This window comes from Terrapene carolina, unplaced genomic scaffold (assembly GCF_002925995.2).
Source record: "Terrapene carolina triunguis isolate 2854851 unplaced genomic scaffold, T_m_triunguis-2.0 Scaffold67, whole genome shotgun sequence".
Lineage (NCBI taxonomy): Eukaryota > Metazoa > Chordata > Testudines > Emydidae > Terrapene > Terrapene triunguis.
Window position 1 is genome coordinate 13142649 of NW_020664418.1, and position 16640 is coordinate 13159288.

General features: G+C 45.9%; 1 protein-coding gene across 1 annotated transcript; it reads right to left on the reverse strand.

Moving 5' to 3' along the window:
* Positions 1 to 1326: 1326 nt before the first annotated feature.
* LOC112113863 (cytochrome P450 1A5) lies at positions 1327 to 11281 on the reverse strand. Its single transcript, XM_024210306.2, has 7 exons — positions 11185 to 11281; positions 6794 to 7658; positions 6100 to 6226; positions 5472 to 5561; positions 5259 to 5382; positions 4405 to 4491; positions 1327 to 2483 (listed from the first exon to the last, which is right to left on the reverse strand). The coding sequence occupies exons 2-7, from the start codon at positions 7637 to 7639 to the stop codon at positions 2177 to 2179; spliced, it is 1581 nt and encodes a 526-aa protein (XP_024066074.1). The 5' UTR covers positions 7640 to 7658; positions 11185 to 11281; the 3' UTR covers positions 1327 to 2176.
* Between the last annotated feature and the right edge of the window lie 5359 nt (positions 11282 to 16640).

Sequence of the window (16640 nt, forward strand, 5' to 3'; positions counted from 1 at the left end):
TGACTCCTTGGGGCCTGGTGCAGTCTATATTTACGGCCAAGTTTCAGTCACTCTTGTGAGTTGCCTGTTTTGAGAAGGAAGTTATGCAGGGAGTAGGAAGTAATACATAGAGAAAGGGAAGTGCAGAGCAGTAGTTGCAAACCAGATTGTATCCCCTGAACCATGCAGATGCATCCCTTGGATTGTTACGCATCACCAGCTGGGACAGTGTAGACAAGTATCTAAGAGGGAACACACACAAGGATGAAGCATTCTGTGAAAGTCAATCATTCATAAACTATGGTCTTTGTTCCATTTTATACTAGTGGAACAGTATTGATCTCAGTAGGATTAGGCCTGACTTTCAGTGAAAGCAAGAGCTGAACTGGCTTTATAGCTCATGGTACATAGAGTCAAAAATTCCCCACTGACCTCAGTAAGTATTGGATTAGGCCTTAATATAGCTACATTCTCTGTATGCAGAGAAAAGGACTGATCTAGTCTCAGTGAGGACTGCAAAATTCCCATTGACTTTATTGGCAGGACTGTTCCTACAGTGAGGTAACAGCTGGTTGATATCAGAACAGAGAAGCTGGATGCAAAAGTGCCTAAATCAGGCCCCTGAAAATGAGGAAGAGATCAGTAACATGTGATTGAGTTTGTTGGAGTTACCTATGGCACACAGACTTTCAGGCAACAATCAAGAGCATCTCATGTTGATGATTATTATTTCAGAGATTTTCTACATGTAATTCTTAGATATTTTATCAGTTAAATGAAACTATTACATACAGATCACATTTCAGCCAGGTACAAAATAAGCAAGCTGTGGGCATGGACATAAGCTTCCTTTATTTGTAATGAAGACATCTACTCTGGATGGACATATGGAATGCAGCAGAGATTGTCAGTGTAAGAGAGTCCCACTTACTGTCCCTCCTCCCCTTTTACTAGACTGAACATATAACTCTATTACCAATTCTCTCTAAAAACTAGTTTTAAAGAGCAGCAATACACAGTTTGAAGGCAAATAATGTCTTTGGTTTCCCCTCTCACTGTCTGTCCTTTGTTTTCACCCATTTTAACTTGTGACTTTGAAAAGGTATTTGTTAGATTAATAGACCTGGTCTAGTAAGACCGCTGAATTAATATTATTTTTGTGTACAACAGTATCAAGTTGTTTGCTAGGGGTTATTTACAAGTACCCAGACAATTGCCAAGTATTAAAGGAAATGCTCACAAATCCCAACAGTTTTATGAATTTTCTTACAAGATAAGCATGTTTCACTATTCTCCTCTTTAAAATATTTCAGGGAGAAGGATACCATGTGATTTAGCTGACAGCAGGTGACATTCCTCTTTGCAACACTTAAGTTCACACAAGCTTTCAAAATAAGACTTAAGTAGTGCATGGGTACTGAGCTAGCTCTCTGCCAAAAGATGCATTTCAGCCAGCACAAATAGATTGGAAATTTCACAAAATGACTCCTAATCTGAAAATTATTCATCCCAGCCATTTAGGAGAAGGCTGGTTATGTTTCTCCTCAAAACCTTTAGACAACTGAGATGAGCCAATGAGATTAGAAATAATGGCTGCAAAAATGTGTTCTGTTTACAGGTTATACATCTGATTCTATATTCAATACATATTTCATAGCCATAGCCAGCTGGTTACATGTCAGAGATAATCTTAGGCCAAAGTCGCTTATTCTAAACTAAGACACACAAAAAACCTGGGTGCCTGTCATAAAAAGACTACACCTCAAGGATGTTAAGGGAAGTTCAGCAGAGAACTCAAGATACTCAGTGTAAAACCTCTCAAGATCAGCTGCATGATCAAAGCATGTTGCCCGATTCTGTTGTTTCTACAGGTAAGAATGATGGAGCTGGCTAATTGAAGTGTCAGATGTCACTATAGGGCATGCTCCTCAGGGTATACTTGGCAGGCTTTGCCAATTTTTGAGTCATTTGTAATACAGTCTTTGAATGCCAATAGACAGCAGCAGATAGAGTACATTTACGTCAGATATGAGCAAACCTCCACTATGTCAGTACAGATGCAGAGTCAACATGGCTTGTATTATCTTATGCTCTAAAGCATGTCAGCCTTCAAAGCAGTCTGGGTGGTAGTTTCCAAAAGCCAAAATATTGTGATGTTGCATTTCCCCTCCGTGTCTTAGCAATGAGAATCTGCAGCTCACCCAGATTTCTTCACTTCAAAGCGCTCTTTAATCTGGAAGTGCTCACACCTCTTGTGCTTCATGGTCAGTCCATACTGAGGTGTTATGTCTGCCTTCTCACCATCACATACGCTGAACTCCAGTTGCTGGAGCAGGGTGGTCAAGAAGAGGAAGACCTCCCACCTGCCAATGGACTCACCAATGCACTTCCTCTTCCCCAAGCCAAACATCATCACTTTCTCACTCTCTGCCCTGTTTACTTCAGTCCCTTCAGCACTGAGGAAACGCTCTGGGTTGAAGGTAGATGGATCTTTCCAAAGCTTCCTGAAATGGAAAGAGAAGACGGTAGTTGTACCATCATCTGAAGGATTACTAGGAAAGCAGGCATTTCAGCATGAATAGCATCAGAACAGACTCGTGTGAAACATGGCAATAGTTTTCAACCTCACATCCCACTACTTTTACTATTCATTTGTGCTCTTACCTTTAGCACTGCAACAACAAAATCCTCTGTGCCAAATTCAGCTCTGGTGTTGCTTACTTGAAAGTTTATGTAATTACACCAGGGATGAATTTAACCCATTATGTTAGTGACCAAAGGCAATATAGTTTCAGCTGAGGGGAAAACAAGTCATTAATGGGCTCACATTTTTTTTTTTTAAATGATGATTTGAGGTTTCATAATTTGAAATTTTCCTGGGAAAACCAATTGAATATCAGACCATCCATAATGGACCTATCCATCACAAACCCATCCAGTTTTTTTTTAAACTCAGTTATACTTTTGGCCATCACAACATCCAATGGCAATGAGTTCCACAGGTTAGTTGCACATTGTGTGAAAAGGTACATCCACTCGTTGGTGTTAAACCTGCTGTCTATTCATTTCATTGGGAGACCCTTGGTTTTTGTGTTGTGTAAAAGGATAAACAACATTTCCCTATTCAGTTTCTCCACACCGTTCATGATTTTATAGACCTGTCATATCCTCCCCCATTAACCATCTCTTTTCTAAGCAGAACTGCCTTAATCTTTTTAGTCTTTTCTGGTATGGAAGTCATTCCATACCCTTTTGTCATCATTGTTGCCCCTCTCTGAAGCTTTTCCAGTTCTACTATAGCCTTTTTGAGATGGGGCAACCACAAATGGACACAGTATTCAAGGAGTGAGTGCACCATGGATTTATACAGCGGCATTATGATATTTTCTGTCTTATTTTTTATCCCTTCCTGAATAGTCTCTAACATACTGTTAGTCTTTTTGATCATTGCTGTGCATTGAATGGAAGTTTTCAGAGAACTATCTGTGGTGGCACCTAGATCTTTGTTTGGTGGTAACATCTAATTTAGAGAGAGAGAGAGAGAGACGGGATTTTCCCATATGCATTACTGTGCACTTATCAACGTTGGATTTCATTTGCCATTTTGTTGCCCATTCATCCAGTTTTGTGAGATACCTCTAACTCTTTGCATTCAGCTTTGGCTAGATCTTGAATAATTTTGTATTGTCTGCAAACTTGCCACTTCGTCCCCTTTTCCAGAATAATATGTTGAATAGCACAAATCCCAGTAAAAATTCTTGGGTGACCCGCTGTTCACCTCTCCATTGTGAAAACTGACCAATTATTCCTACCCTTTCACCAGTTTCTGATCCTTGAGAGGACCTTCCCTCTTATCCCAAGGAAACTAAGTAGCCCTAAGTGCCTTTGGTGAGGAACCTTGTCAAAAGCTCTGAAAATCCAAGCGTACAATATCGACTGGATCACCCTTATCCAAATGTTTGTTGAGTCCCTGAAAGAATTGTAAGATTGGTGAGGCATGGCTTTCCTTAAACTAGGTTAGTCTAGCAGGCCCAGTATGAACAACATTAGTTACTGTGGCATATGGGTATGGGGAAAGGCTCAAACATTAGTATCTAAAAGCCACACTGGTCCCAGTTCTCCTCTCACAAGGTTGAAAGTCAGAACTCTATTCGAATCCATGGAATTCTACTAGCGTAAGTGAAGAGAATAAGACCCATTGTTTACCAGTCATACAGTAAATCCTCAGTGAGATCGCTCCTCTCCCCCCCCCCCGCCACCAGAAACTTCAACCTGTTTACAGGGTTTCTATTGAAATAATTTCTGCAGCATATTCCCAATAATCCAGTACAGTCATTTAGGACTCATCTAGATTTGGCTTATTGATATAAAGACATTGGAACAATTTTAGCACCAACCCATCTTATTTGGTCTGACTGAACTTACTCATCATGATTGACTTGCCACTGGTTGACAAACACACAGAGGTCCTTCGGGATGAAGTAGCCATTCAGTACTGTGTCTCTCGTTGTGCTGAAAGAAACAGGGGTTGTCTTAAGTTTAAAAAGCTGCAAGGCCCCTTTCAGGTGAATCAAAGTGAGGTTACAGTTCTAGAGAAGTGTCCTGTTTTGTACATCTTATTTGCATTCCTCGGACTTGTGTTAGTTGATAGCCCATCCTTGTTTGTACTTGCAGAGTTAATTGTGAACATTTCTGGGAAATGGAGAACTTCTAAACTCATGTTACTAGCAAAGAAAGTTCCTGTCACAGGAAACAAATGCCTGTTGAAGTGATCAGGTCACATGGTTTCTCCCAAGGAAGAGAAGAAAACATTAAGACACTATGCTGTAGCTCTTAATGGCCCTGCATCAGGTGAATTGCAGGGTCTGAAGTGAAACTAACTGTACTTGGGATTCAGCAGCTTGCGATCAACAACCAGTGCAGCTACACAGGTACAAACCCCAACTAAAGCCACCCTTTGCATCAATACAGCTACATCAGTTGCTGGATTGGAGTTAATCCCATGTATAGATACGGCCACAGGAAGGGTTTGAATATTAATTCAAATGTGCTGCCAAGTATTTCCCCCCCATTCATCTTAAGAAGGGAGGGTGCCTTTTGCACTATTCCCACAGAGGAGTATGGTTTACTTGGCTTCATATCGGGAGATGGTTAAGGTGATAACAGGGTAAAGAATTCGGTGTTAGTCTGCACAGGAAGGGGGCTGAGTCAGAAGACCAGTCTCACCAGGCAGCACCAAAAAAAGGGCACAAACCAGCCTTGACAGTTACAGGACTTACCAGTGAGGAATGGTGAAGGGCAGGAAAGAGGAATGTCTGAACATCTCTAAGATAAAAGCTTCTGTATAAAGCAGCATGGGCCGGTCTGACAGTCTGGGTCTCCTCTCTCTGCCAATCGTCTGATCTACAGGTTAGAGTGGAGGAAGAAGTTGTTTGGAACCCAGACTTCAAGACACAGACCTTGAAACTGTATATAACAAAACATGAACCTACCTAATTCTTCATGAATCTTCTTCTGAATTTCTGGATATGTCACAAGATACATGAGACTCCAGGACAACGCAGTTGTCACAGTGTCAAAACCTGGACAGACACAAAGGAAAAGCATTTAGTCATCATGTGAAGACAAGTCAAAGGAAATTTACAACCCCATGACTTTAGATTTTCATCATTTCTTGGCCAATTTTGCAAGTTGTTAATGTTAGTATCAGTGCGCTTTTTTTTATCAGCTCTGTAAGATTAATCAAAAATGTGGATGTGCCACAACTTAAACTCAAGAGTATTTGAACCCAAAATTTTAGTTCAGATCCATCTCTAGTAGCTTTATCATCCCAACTCTGGATTGTCAACACTAAACAGCAGTACACAACTGTCTCTTGAGAACTTGTTTCATGGTTACAGTTCCTACAAAGTTCTTCAGGGGGACTGAATTGCGAAAGACTCTTGATTCAAGAACTTCCAAGCTTTCAGTTTGTAAAAATTTAACTGCTTTGCTCCTAACAGTAGCCAACTGAAGTATCCTTTATGCCTCAGAATGAGAGTTGCATGAATCAAAGGCCTGGAGATAAATTGGAAAAGAAAAATCTGGGATTGCTTTGGATTTGAATGCAAGTATTTTTACCAGCTCCAAAAAGGTCATTGACAATGTTGACAATCTTCTGATCAGAGAGTTGAATGTTGGCAGGTTCATCCACTTTCTTCTCCTGACAATGCTCAATCAGGGAGTCGGTGATGTCTCGAATATTGTCCTGAAATAGGAAAGTCCATAGGTTGTAAAGGGTACCAAATTCCAAAACACTAAGGCAGTTAAACAAGAACAGTTCACTGCTGGAGGGAGGAAAGTCTAGTGCCTCGTTGCCACAGGTGTGTGAACTCCAAAGCATGATTACAGTGCAGGTTCAGACATGCAAATAATCTTTTCTCCCCTGCAGTTATTAGCTAACAGATAATGCTATTTGTCCCAAGTTATGATAATAGAGAGGACTATATTGCTTCCTACAGCAGCTATGAAACTTAGATTAAAAAAAGAGTTATAATCAATTGAAAACATTTAATAGCAAAATGTAGCAATCAATGCCTCTAAATAGTCTGTTTGTAAGAAGTAACTGGATTTTAATTTGTAAGGTTTCGGTGGGAGAAATGCTATTTGGCTAGAGAGAAGAAGATGTTGCATGATCTCCACTACCTCTTCTCTAACCTCTGCTTCAACTGATATTTGTTTGTGAGCCAGAAAGCAAAAGAGAAAAGACAATGAGCAGATAATGAAGGACAGAGCAGGAAAATGGATGCAAATGAATCACCTTCAAGCCTGTTACCTTATCAAAGCTGCTGTAGTGCTCCTTAACAATCTTCTGCACAAAGGAGTCAAACTTCTTATTGAGATCCTTGAAAATTTTCATGGCGCGGCTAGGGAGATACTGGAGCACTGGGATGAAATCTGCAGGGTTGCCAGAGGCAGCCACCTCCCCAAATTCATTGCTCAGGTTTACCATACTGAGCAGCTCCTGGTCATCATGGTTGTAACGCTTGCCAAAGCACATGGCACAGATGACATTGGTCACAGAGACCACCATGTACCGATAGGGGTCAAATCTCTTCTCTTCCTCCATTAGTTGCAGAAACTTTCTTACTAGGTAGTCAGCTTCTTTGGAGACATGCTCCTCGAGGAGGCAGGTGGACGAAGAGTTGGGGCTGGGCGAGACAGAAAAGGTCTTCAGGGCATTCTGGGCCAACTTCCTGCGAGCTCTCCACACCTCCCCTGAATCAGTGCTGAAGGTCAAGCTCTGGCCATCTCCAATATTGTGAAAGCTGTAGAGATCAGGGCGCCCCATGAAGACCTCCCCTTGCTTCACCAGGGCTTGTTTGATGGTGTCCAACCCACTCAGCACCAGCACAGGTCTGGTGCCGATCTGTATCTGCATCACGTCTCCATACTTCTGGCTCATCTGAGTCAAGATCAGGTGTGGATTGCTCCCCAGCTCCAGCACATTGCCTATCAGGGGGTAACCCCTTGGTCCTGAGAGCCTCTTCAGCCCCTTGGGGATCTGCTGCCGGAAGGATCTGATGACCATGAACGTCAGACAGAAGACAGCAGAGGCAATAAGGATCTCGGTGACTGAGATAATGCCCTGGCTTCCCACCAGTGACATTGCAGCCTTCATCTTCAAGGGACTAAGAACCCTAAAATTAAACAAAAGAAAGGTAAGAGGTAAAGTCCAGAAGGCATCTCAGGTTATAAGGCAGTGTTATCTGATGGTTACTTCATAAAGCTAGCAGTCAGGAAACCTGCATTCTAATCTTGGTTGGGGCACTTGCTTTATGACCTTACGCAAGTTACTTGGGGTTACATTATGATGCCCTGTACTCAGACTGAGTAATACTTTTCTGTGAGTTGTCCCATTGATTTTCCCACTTTGCAGTTGAGGGGTTTATTCAGTCACTGCCTTTTAAACACCCCCACAAGATATATAAAGGTATGTGCAGCAAAATAATCTCCCTTGATCTTTACCAAAGAGGAGATAGGATAGGACATTTAAGTGTTGCTTTCTAAACATTATGTGCTACATGTTGTACAGTCAGGTTCCCAGAGACAGTGCTTTTGTAGCTTCACCAAGTCAGTGGCATTGAAACAATTTTTATAGTGGGGGGTGCTGAAAGCCACTGAACAAAATGGTAAGCCCTGTATATGATGGAAATCACTTCAAGCCAAGGGGTTCTGCTGCCCCCACCAAGTTTCAGCACCCCTGCACTAAGTGACAATATTCATTGCCTTAACTCTAATTTACATGGTGTTCTTATCAAGATGCAGTTGCAAATTTCATTGCAACATCTATTTCCCAGAGACTATTTCTACTTGAACCACATTACTTTAAATGACCATAGTGAAAAAACTTGCCACACTGATTTTATTCCTAAATGATCCCAGGACCAGAGATCTTGCTCCTTTCATTCCAAGAGTTATAATACCTTACATTTATATAGAAGCCTTTAAAGGGATCCTAAAACATTTTACATACTATATGCCTATGACAGTGTGCAGTTAAGCAGCTCTAAACAGAGCTTGTTGGAAGCTAGCACCCTGGTCGCTAGGTTATGTCTACACAGGGATAAAAGCTGCAGCTGGCCCAGGTCAGCTGACTTGGACTCGGGCTTGTGGGGCTAAAACATGCTGTGTAGACATTCAGACTCGGGCTAGAGCCTGAGCTTTGGGATCATCCACCCTTGAAGGGTCCCAGAGCTCAGACTCCAGCCTGAACCCAAACATCTACACAGCAAGTTTTTAGCTCTGGAACCAGAGCCCTGAGAACCTGAGTCAGCTGAGCCAGGCCACCTGTGGGTTTTCTATCCCTATGTAGACATACCCTTAGATAGCGCACCCAGGGTACGGGGTGTAGAGTAGGAGGGAGTTAGGTAGTTTGAGCAGGTTTGGAAGGTTAGAAGAGATCACTTGGATCTGTAGAGAACCTGATGAGTTAATGAGGTAACTAGCTCATCAGCTGGATAGCCGGGAGAAGAAGGCAAGCGGTATACAAGACTGAACCAGGGCGCAGGAGGGGGACTCCTAGCTGCTGCTATATTCAGTTGGTGTTACACTTGGCACACAAGGGAGAAATAATACAGATGCTCTGATGGATTATGTATGCTGTTTAATTCACCCAGGCAGGGTTTCCAGGAACTGAAGGGGGACCTGCTTACAGGGCCAAATTCTCCTCATCTTATTCATATGGTTAGTGAGGCCTATTGATTTTCTAGGGGTCACCAGCCCTGTAGTATTCCACCCCAGCTCATCTAAAGAATACATGCAGGGTTTTGCTTAGAATAGCCAAGAAGAACTTCATTGCTGAAATGTTGCCATTTCTGGAGTGGAACATCATGGTTCCCTAAAAGGCTGTGGCAGCATTATACCAGCATTTACTAGGGGAAAGAAGAGAAGGTGCCTTAATGACTTGGAGCTACCAAGGGGAATTTCTGGGGTAGAGAAGGTAGTTACCCAAGTTATAATTTGGCCCTAACACTGGGTCTGCTGGCTCTAGTCTTGCTGAGAGTATCACAGGATGCAGGACTTTAGTGTTTGATCTCAGTTTAAGATCACCAGGAATATGCACATGTAGAAGGGAGAGATGGGGCTATCAAGATCTCTGTAAAATTCTTAGTATGACCACACCACATTTCTTTATGCCGGGGGGGGGGGGGTGTAATCTAAAGGCAAAGCCTAGTTCCGCTTTAGTCAAGAGTCTCCGTTATAACTAGTGTGTGCCTCTCTCCAGAAGGGTCTATTGAATGAGCAGCAGTCTCTCTACTTACAGCACCGGTGCATAGTAGCGCACAGATTAGACACCGATTCCTTTCATGTGTTTGTTTCTGACACACTAGATCTTATCAGTTCCAAAGAGCACAGTATGGTTTATAGTGTCACTATTCACCCATTAAAGATTGACATAGGGGAGGGAGTGCCTCTCATTTCTACGAAGGGAGAGATATAAGCTAGTGAGTGAGGAAATCAGTCCAGATTTTTCCATCTCCTAGTTCACACTGAAGGAAGAGAGTCTGCTCATTCACTGAGAACAAGGAGATGATGGGTAGACTCTTTAAAAGGGGTCAGTTCTCCTGGGTGGGGGGTGCTTTTTTTAAGTCACCAGGAAACCCAGACTGGACTTTTGTGCCCATCACTGAATGGACATTTGCTTATTTCATGCAAAAACAGGAACAGTCTTCCTAATTATTTAGTGAAAGGAAATTATTAGAGACTAGGAAAACATTAAGCGGTGGATTTCCACCCCTACAAGGAAGCTAGACAATTCCCAAGGAAGACACCGCTTCCCTGCAGAACCAAGGCACAGTGGGCAGAGGTGGATCTGAAAAGAAGGGTCTCTCATAAGATATCCTCCTTTCTAAATGTCCTATCTTTGGGGACACTTAAATCAGACCATCTGAATTGATCTAAAGCAAAATAGTGTTTTGCCAGACACTATTTACTTCCCTTTGTCTCCATCTCTTGTTCCTTCTATAGGAGATGTCTAGGTTTTGAGTCATCCCCCCCAACAAGCATCCTAAATTGCTTACTCATCCAAATCTTAAGGAAGAGAGGTCAGAGCCTTAATATGGGAACCCTTTGGAGAACTCCTCTTGTACACCCACACATACAAACCCAGCTTGTCTAGAGTTCTCTTAACTGATGAGATTCCCATCCAGACAAATAAGTCAGTGGCAGAAGATTTAGGGCGCCATCCTTTTGCTGTTGAATGGAAGTTTTGCTAATAATTTTGACAGGAGCAAGACCTGGCCCTTAATTATTGCCAAAGATATATCCGTGCAGGATGTTGGATATGATTGTTTGCATGACTTCTTGCTTGTGAATGTGGGAGACAGAGTTATAACTGACCCCATGGTATTTCATCTGCAAGCTACATGCTCAGGGGGATAGGGTATCATTCCAGCTATTAGATTCCACTCTGATTTTCTGCAAACGGTTTTGAGGTTGACCTGATAATGCATCACACGATAGCTCAGGACTCCAGGTAATTTGAGCGCCTAAGAAGTTCTATCACTAGTGGGGGAGCGGGGAAGACTTTTCTACATTATATGTGCAAAGCCACCAGACAGACACATTTATCAGCCCCCGCCCCTCCCCCAGCGTTTACACTGCGGCTGGATCTGCAGAGAAGCACTGCAGAGACGGGGAGCGGGGGAAAGCAGCCTGCGGTACCTGTGCGTCCCAGATGCTTGGCGCAGCTTGCCGTGGAGACCTCTTCTAAGGAGTCGGGTGCTCCTGGGTGCAGCTCGGAGATGCCCGGGGTCTGCGGCTTGTTAAGTGGGGGGGGGGGAATACAAGGTGCTCCTCCCCAGCAACTTGACTGAAGTGACACTTTCTGCCAGCTTTATATGCACCTCCTTGCATCCTGATTGGCCGATCATCCTCCCGTCACGTGACAAAAGTGTGCACAAAGCTTCCAACTGCAAAGTAATGACTAGCAGCTCCATCCCCATCATAACAACCGCTGTGGTTTGCAATGGACAGGATCCCTGGAGAGCGCCAGGGATTCGCTCCGAGCAGCAGCACAGACAGATGTGTCAGTGCAGTGCCAGAAGCAGGGGCTCTCCAGCGCTGAGGCCGCTGCGCATGCTGGAGGAAGCGCGGGAGAAGGGGAGGTTGGCTCAGTCCATGCAAGAGCGCGGCTCCTCCATCCTGCTTCTGGAAACCCGAATCCCCGGGCCTCGGCTGTTGCTGGTCCTTGAGCTCACTAGATCTGGGGAGTCTTTATTGGCAGAGGGGGAGGCGGTCGGGTCGGGTGGGTATCTCTGTGCCCGGAGTCGTGAGGGCTTCAGGAGCTCAGCTCAGAGTGTTTCCGAGAATGCTGAATGCGCCTGGTGGCTTTGGTGCGCAAAATACCCAACCAGTCCTAACCCTCCACCCCAACAACCCTGTACAACAACACATCAGTATCCAGGGTAGAGGCTGGCGCCAGCGGTGTCCGACAGCTTCTATTGCCCGGCGCAGTCCTGGGGGATGAGGGGGGAGTCACTAGCCTAGCCCCCCACCCCCCTATGGCGAGGGGGTGCCCCGTGCCATTCCAGCGGCTGTCACTGTGATCTGGGAGAGAAAGAGGTGGTGGTGGTGGTAACCTTTTTATTGGGCCAACTTCTTCTGGTGAAAGAGACAAGCTTTGGAGCTTACACAGAGTTCTTCTTCGGGCGATCTCTGTGCAGACACCCTTCCCCTTAGCGCAGACAGCTTAGCGCTTCGCTTCTCGTCCTCCCTCGCCAGTGGCCCCAGAAGTATCCTCCTCTCCTGAAGTTACTGACCGGCTGCTCTGCTCCAAGGGACATTCTCCCCACAGGGCATTGGCCCCCAGTGAATAGGAGAAACCTCATTGTTCTTTGATTTCTCTCGGAAGGGGCCAAATATTCATACCATTGCAACTGTAAACAGAATCGACCCGGGTTGCCTTTGGGGAGCGCGGAGGGTGTTGAGCAGAAAACCGACGTGAAAATGCCTTTTATTATTAGAAAAGCGGGGATCTGATAGCCAGGCCAAAGGATTCCCAAAATCCCGAGGGCTGGGGCATACCCACTAATTAGCCACTGAGCCGATTGGGGCAGAGGCAGATCCCGTGTGTTTCTATAGCGTCTGTAACATGCCCAGGCGCAGACAGTAACCTTGGGAAGTAGGGTTCGTACTTGGAAATTTTCATAGCGGGGGTATGGGAGGAAAGTCCCATTTACGCACCTTCCCCCACCCCCACATCTCACCCTGGAGGGGACCCGCTGCTCTGTTCCTCTTTCGTTTGCCCCAGGCACTGCTCCATTTCATCCCAGGGCTGCGGAGTAGGGGTGTCATCCCTGATCACTGGGGAGCAAAGTTTTCCTGGCCCTGGAGCGAGGGTTCCGGGGAGTTGGGGGACCGGGGAAAGAGGGGCCGGATTGTGCGCCCAACGCAGGGGGTTAACGTTGTTCAGGCAGCAGCTTTCTGCCCCTGAGCCGGGCGAAGTTAAAGATTGGTGAGGTTTGCGTGAGAAGCGCTTTGGCTCCGTTTCACCACTTTCCCCGGGCAAACAAGCCGGGAGAGATTGGGGAGCAGAAGGGGAGGGGGAGCTGCAGGGGAATGAGGCGGTGGAGCAGGGGGAGGGGAGGTCACTGTTCCAAAGGCACCTTTTGCAACGTGGCAGGAGGGAGCAAGGGCAGATTAGCAGGACCAGGGGACTGCACGAATGGGCAACCTGTGGGAAGCCCCCGATCCCCACGGAAAGCTCCCAGCAGCCACAGCAGCTCTGATCACGCGTGGGGGGGGGGGGGGAGATGACAGCACAGCCAGGTGCTGCTTCCACACTAGCCAGGTCTCTCTTAATTTGCAGTTAAATCGAGTGGGCAATGAAAGAGAGACAACGTACAGTAGGCGCGTCTGCAATATCGTCAGCTAATGCAGGGTCCGATCCGGGTCCCCCTGAAGTCATTGGGTAAAAACACCCCGCGGGAGACAGGATCGGGCCCACGGAGTATTCACTCCAATAGGCTCAGCCGAAGTCCCCGCACCAAACCGGTTAAAGAGGGGGAGAGACTGGAGGGTGGGGGATGCGCTGCGCTAATGGAAAGTAACCTGGCTGGCTCCCTTGAGAACCTAGTCCTGCTCCCTTCTAAGTCGATTGCAAAACTCCCTTGACTTTCCTTGGGAGCAGGATCGGGCCCCTGGGCAGCAGGGCTGGAGTCCTGCCCCCCTGACGGGTGCGGGTAGCCTGGAGGGAGGGATGAGCTGCCTTGCCTCGCTCCCTATCCCCCCCGGGTTGTGCTGGGGAGGGGACAAGGGGGCAGCCCTCTGATGCAGCCACTGAGCTCCGGGGGATCGCGTGAGAAGGGGCCTCGAATAATTAAACTCTCCGGACAAACCTGTAACGCCCTGGTCGCTCAGTCACGCTATGGGAGGGCTCTTAAAGGGACAGCGCCCTGTTACAGTGTGTTCTTTATTCTCCCCAGCTGTTTGTCCATGGATGGCTTTGGGGCAGGATGCTGGAGGGGGCGGGAAGGGGGAGGGTTGTAAAGAGCTAACGCATATTCGCATGCAGAGCCAGGTGCTCACAAGAAAACAGCGGGGGTGTTTACAGTCCCTGTGTATCAATATCCTGTCAACACCCCTTGAGCTAATTTCCCGCACGCAGGCACCTGCCAAATCACACTCCAGCCGCGACCCTCGATGGGGAACAATTACCCAACGCCCAAACTGCCGCTTAGCATGCAAGGAACAAATAACCTGATGCCAGTGCTGATAGCCGCCACGCCACCCCTAGGGGCTCGCTGGCTGTGCGAGGGCTGAGACATAGGCAGGCTGCAGCAGAACGAGCTCGGGCACCCTCTCCGGGCACTGCAGGAGCCCTCCAGGGCTGCAGAGTCAGTAAGGCAGAAAGGCCCAGCAGAAGCGTTTGCTTCTTGAAGAGACAGGCGCAGGGTCTCAGGCTGAAGACTGGCTCAGGGTGAGGGTGTGTTCAGGTGCGTGAGGCTCTGCTGAAGGTGCCTGGCACGCAAGGCTGATTCTTTGAACTTGTCCTCATTAACCCCGGCAGCCAGGAGCCACTCAGCTCTGTCTGGGCTTGGCAGAAGCTGTGAGCTGCAGCTAGCAGGAGGGAGCTGCTGATGCAGCTTTGGAGCAGAATTGGGGCCCTGTGGGGGCAGTTTATCTCATTCCCCCCAAGACCCATATAAACTAGTGCTCTCCCACGCTGGAGAGCTGACAGTCCTGGCTAATCAATCTGTGGCCTTCAGAAACTGTGTCTCCTCCAGCAGCAGTTCTCAACCAGGAGCCCGGGGCCCCTGTGGGGTGGGGGCTGCAAGCAGGTTTCAGGGCATCCGCCAAGCACGGCGGGTGTTAGACTTGCTAGGGCCCAAAGCAGAAAGCCTAAGCCCTGGTGCTGAAGCCTGGGGCCCCACCACTGCCACCCTGGGCTGAAGCTGAAGCCTAAGCAACTTAGCTTCACAGGGCCCCTGTGGCATGGGACCCCAGGCAATTGTCCTGCTTGCTACTCCCCCACACCCCAGCCCTGGCTTTTATATGCAGAAAAACAGTTCTGGCACAGGTGGGCCATGGAGTTTTGATGTTGGGGGGAGGGCCTCAGAAAGAAAAAGATTGAGAATCCCTGTCCTCCAACACTTTACCTCCTGCAGAAGGTTTGTTCTGCAGAGTAAGTGTCATTAATTCAAAGCATAGTTCTGACTGGCCTTGTGAGTAGTTAAAAATGACACAAAGTTACACATGCAGACATCACCACCTGAAAACTCTCACACTGATGCCTATCTTTGTTCAGCACCAGTGTGTTCATCTCAGCCATTTCACACCTGCATGAATCACAATTTATTTCTACTGGGACAACAGTTTGCTCGAGTTAGGGACAGGTATGGAAACAAGATCTCTGATTCAAAGAGCTTTACTGTCTAAATGCAGCAACCCCATCAAATCTTTTTAGCTAAGCAAGACGCACAGATATTTGTGCCTGTACAAGTGACTTCATCTGCCATCGGTTACTATGACTACCATGGAGTGTAATAACTATCTTATATATTGGCCATGAATCCCATATTTGAATAACATTACATTTAGAATACTGACACACAACAATTTATGTAACTATATAGACATATTACTACTAAATGCAGGAAGTAAGTGCATAGTAGAATTTGAGTTTCAAACACACACGTTAGGCAGAACACAGCCATGTAACCTTATCTGATCACCTTGATCCCATGAGGCAGTATACAGTAAAAGACAATGAATGCACCAAAACAAAACAAAAAAGGAGAGAGATGTACTTTCTAAAATGTAATCTACAATCCATTCGTTTGTTACATGTACGATGCATATAAAATTGAGCATTTAGAAGTTACAGCTGCAAAATTCAAGTTTAAGATTGACTTGAGGGCTAAGGCCTAGATCTGTCTTTAAAAACCATGTAAGCATTGGCTGAGCAAATGGATGCATTTCTGGGTCAGTTAATCCAAGCAGGATCCGGAAGTGGCTCATATTTTTCCCAAACAGACTGATCTATTTGTTATAATACAGCTGAAAGTACTAAACCAGATAAACTGTTTTCAAACATGGTTATAGCTGGGGTGATTTAAGTGTCTGTTGTGGCCAGGGAATTATTTTAAACAAACACATTGGACCCAAACATGGTCTTAACAAGTCTTAACATTGTTCTAACTCAATTTGGTATGATTTACTTCAACCACAAGTTGTTGGCCTAGAAGCAGGAATCACTAGAGGATGTTCTATGGTCTGTATCAAACAGGAGGTCATAATTGTCCCTTCTGGCCTTAAAATGTATGAACACATTGTAACCCTATTGAATGTGAAGGCCCTAAAATCTTGTGTGCACATGGTTGCAAACCTCGGGTAGTTACAGTGCAAGCTCTAATGTGCACAGGGTCTCTTCAGTCTTTCCCCCCTTTTGACTTAAAATTAACTTCATTCCTGAAAAGAAACCAGCAAGTGAACATAAAGGCTGGTAAAACAGATAGAAGAAGCTGCTTTGCTCCATTTCCATTCTGGTTCACTGGCTTCTGGAGCTGAGTTTGGTTTTGTCTGTTTCTCTTATGTCATTCATTTGTAAAGTCACACAAGCAATTAGTAACAGAAGAACTGATTACACTGGTCTACAATTTTTGAGAAGTCGTCTGCTT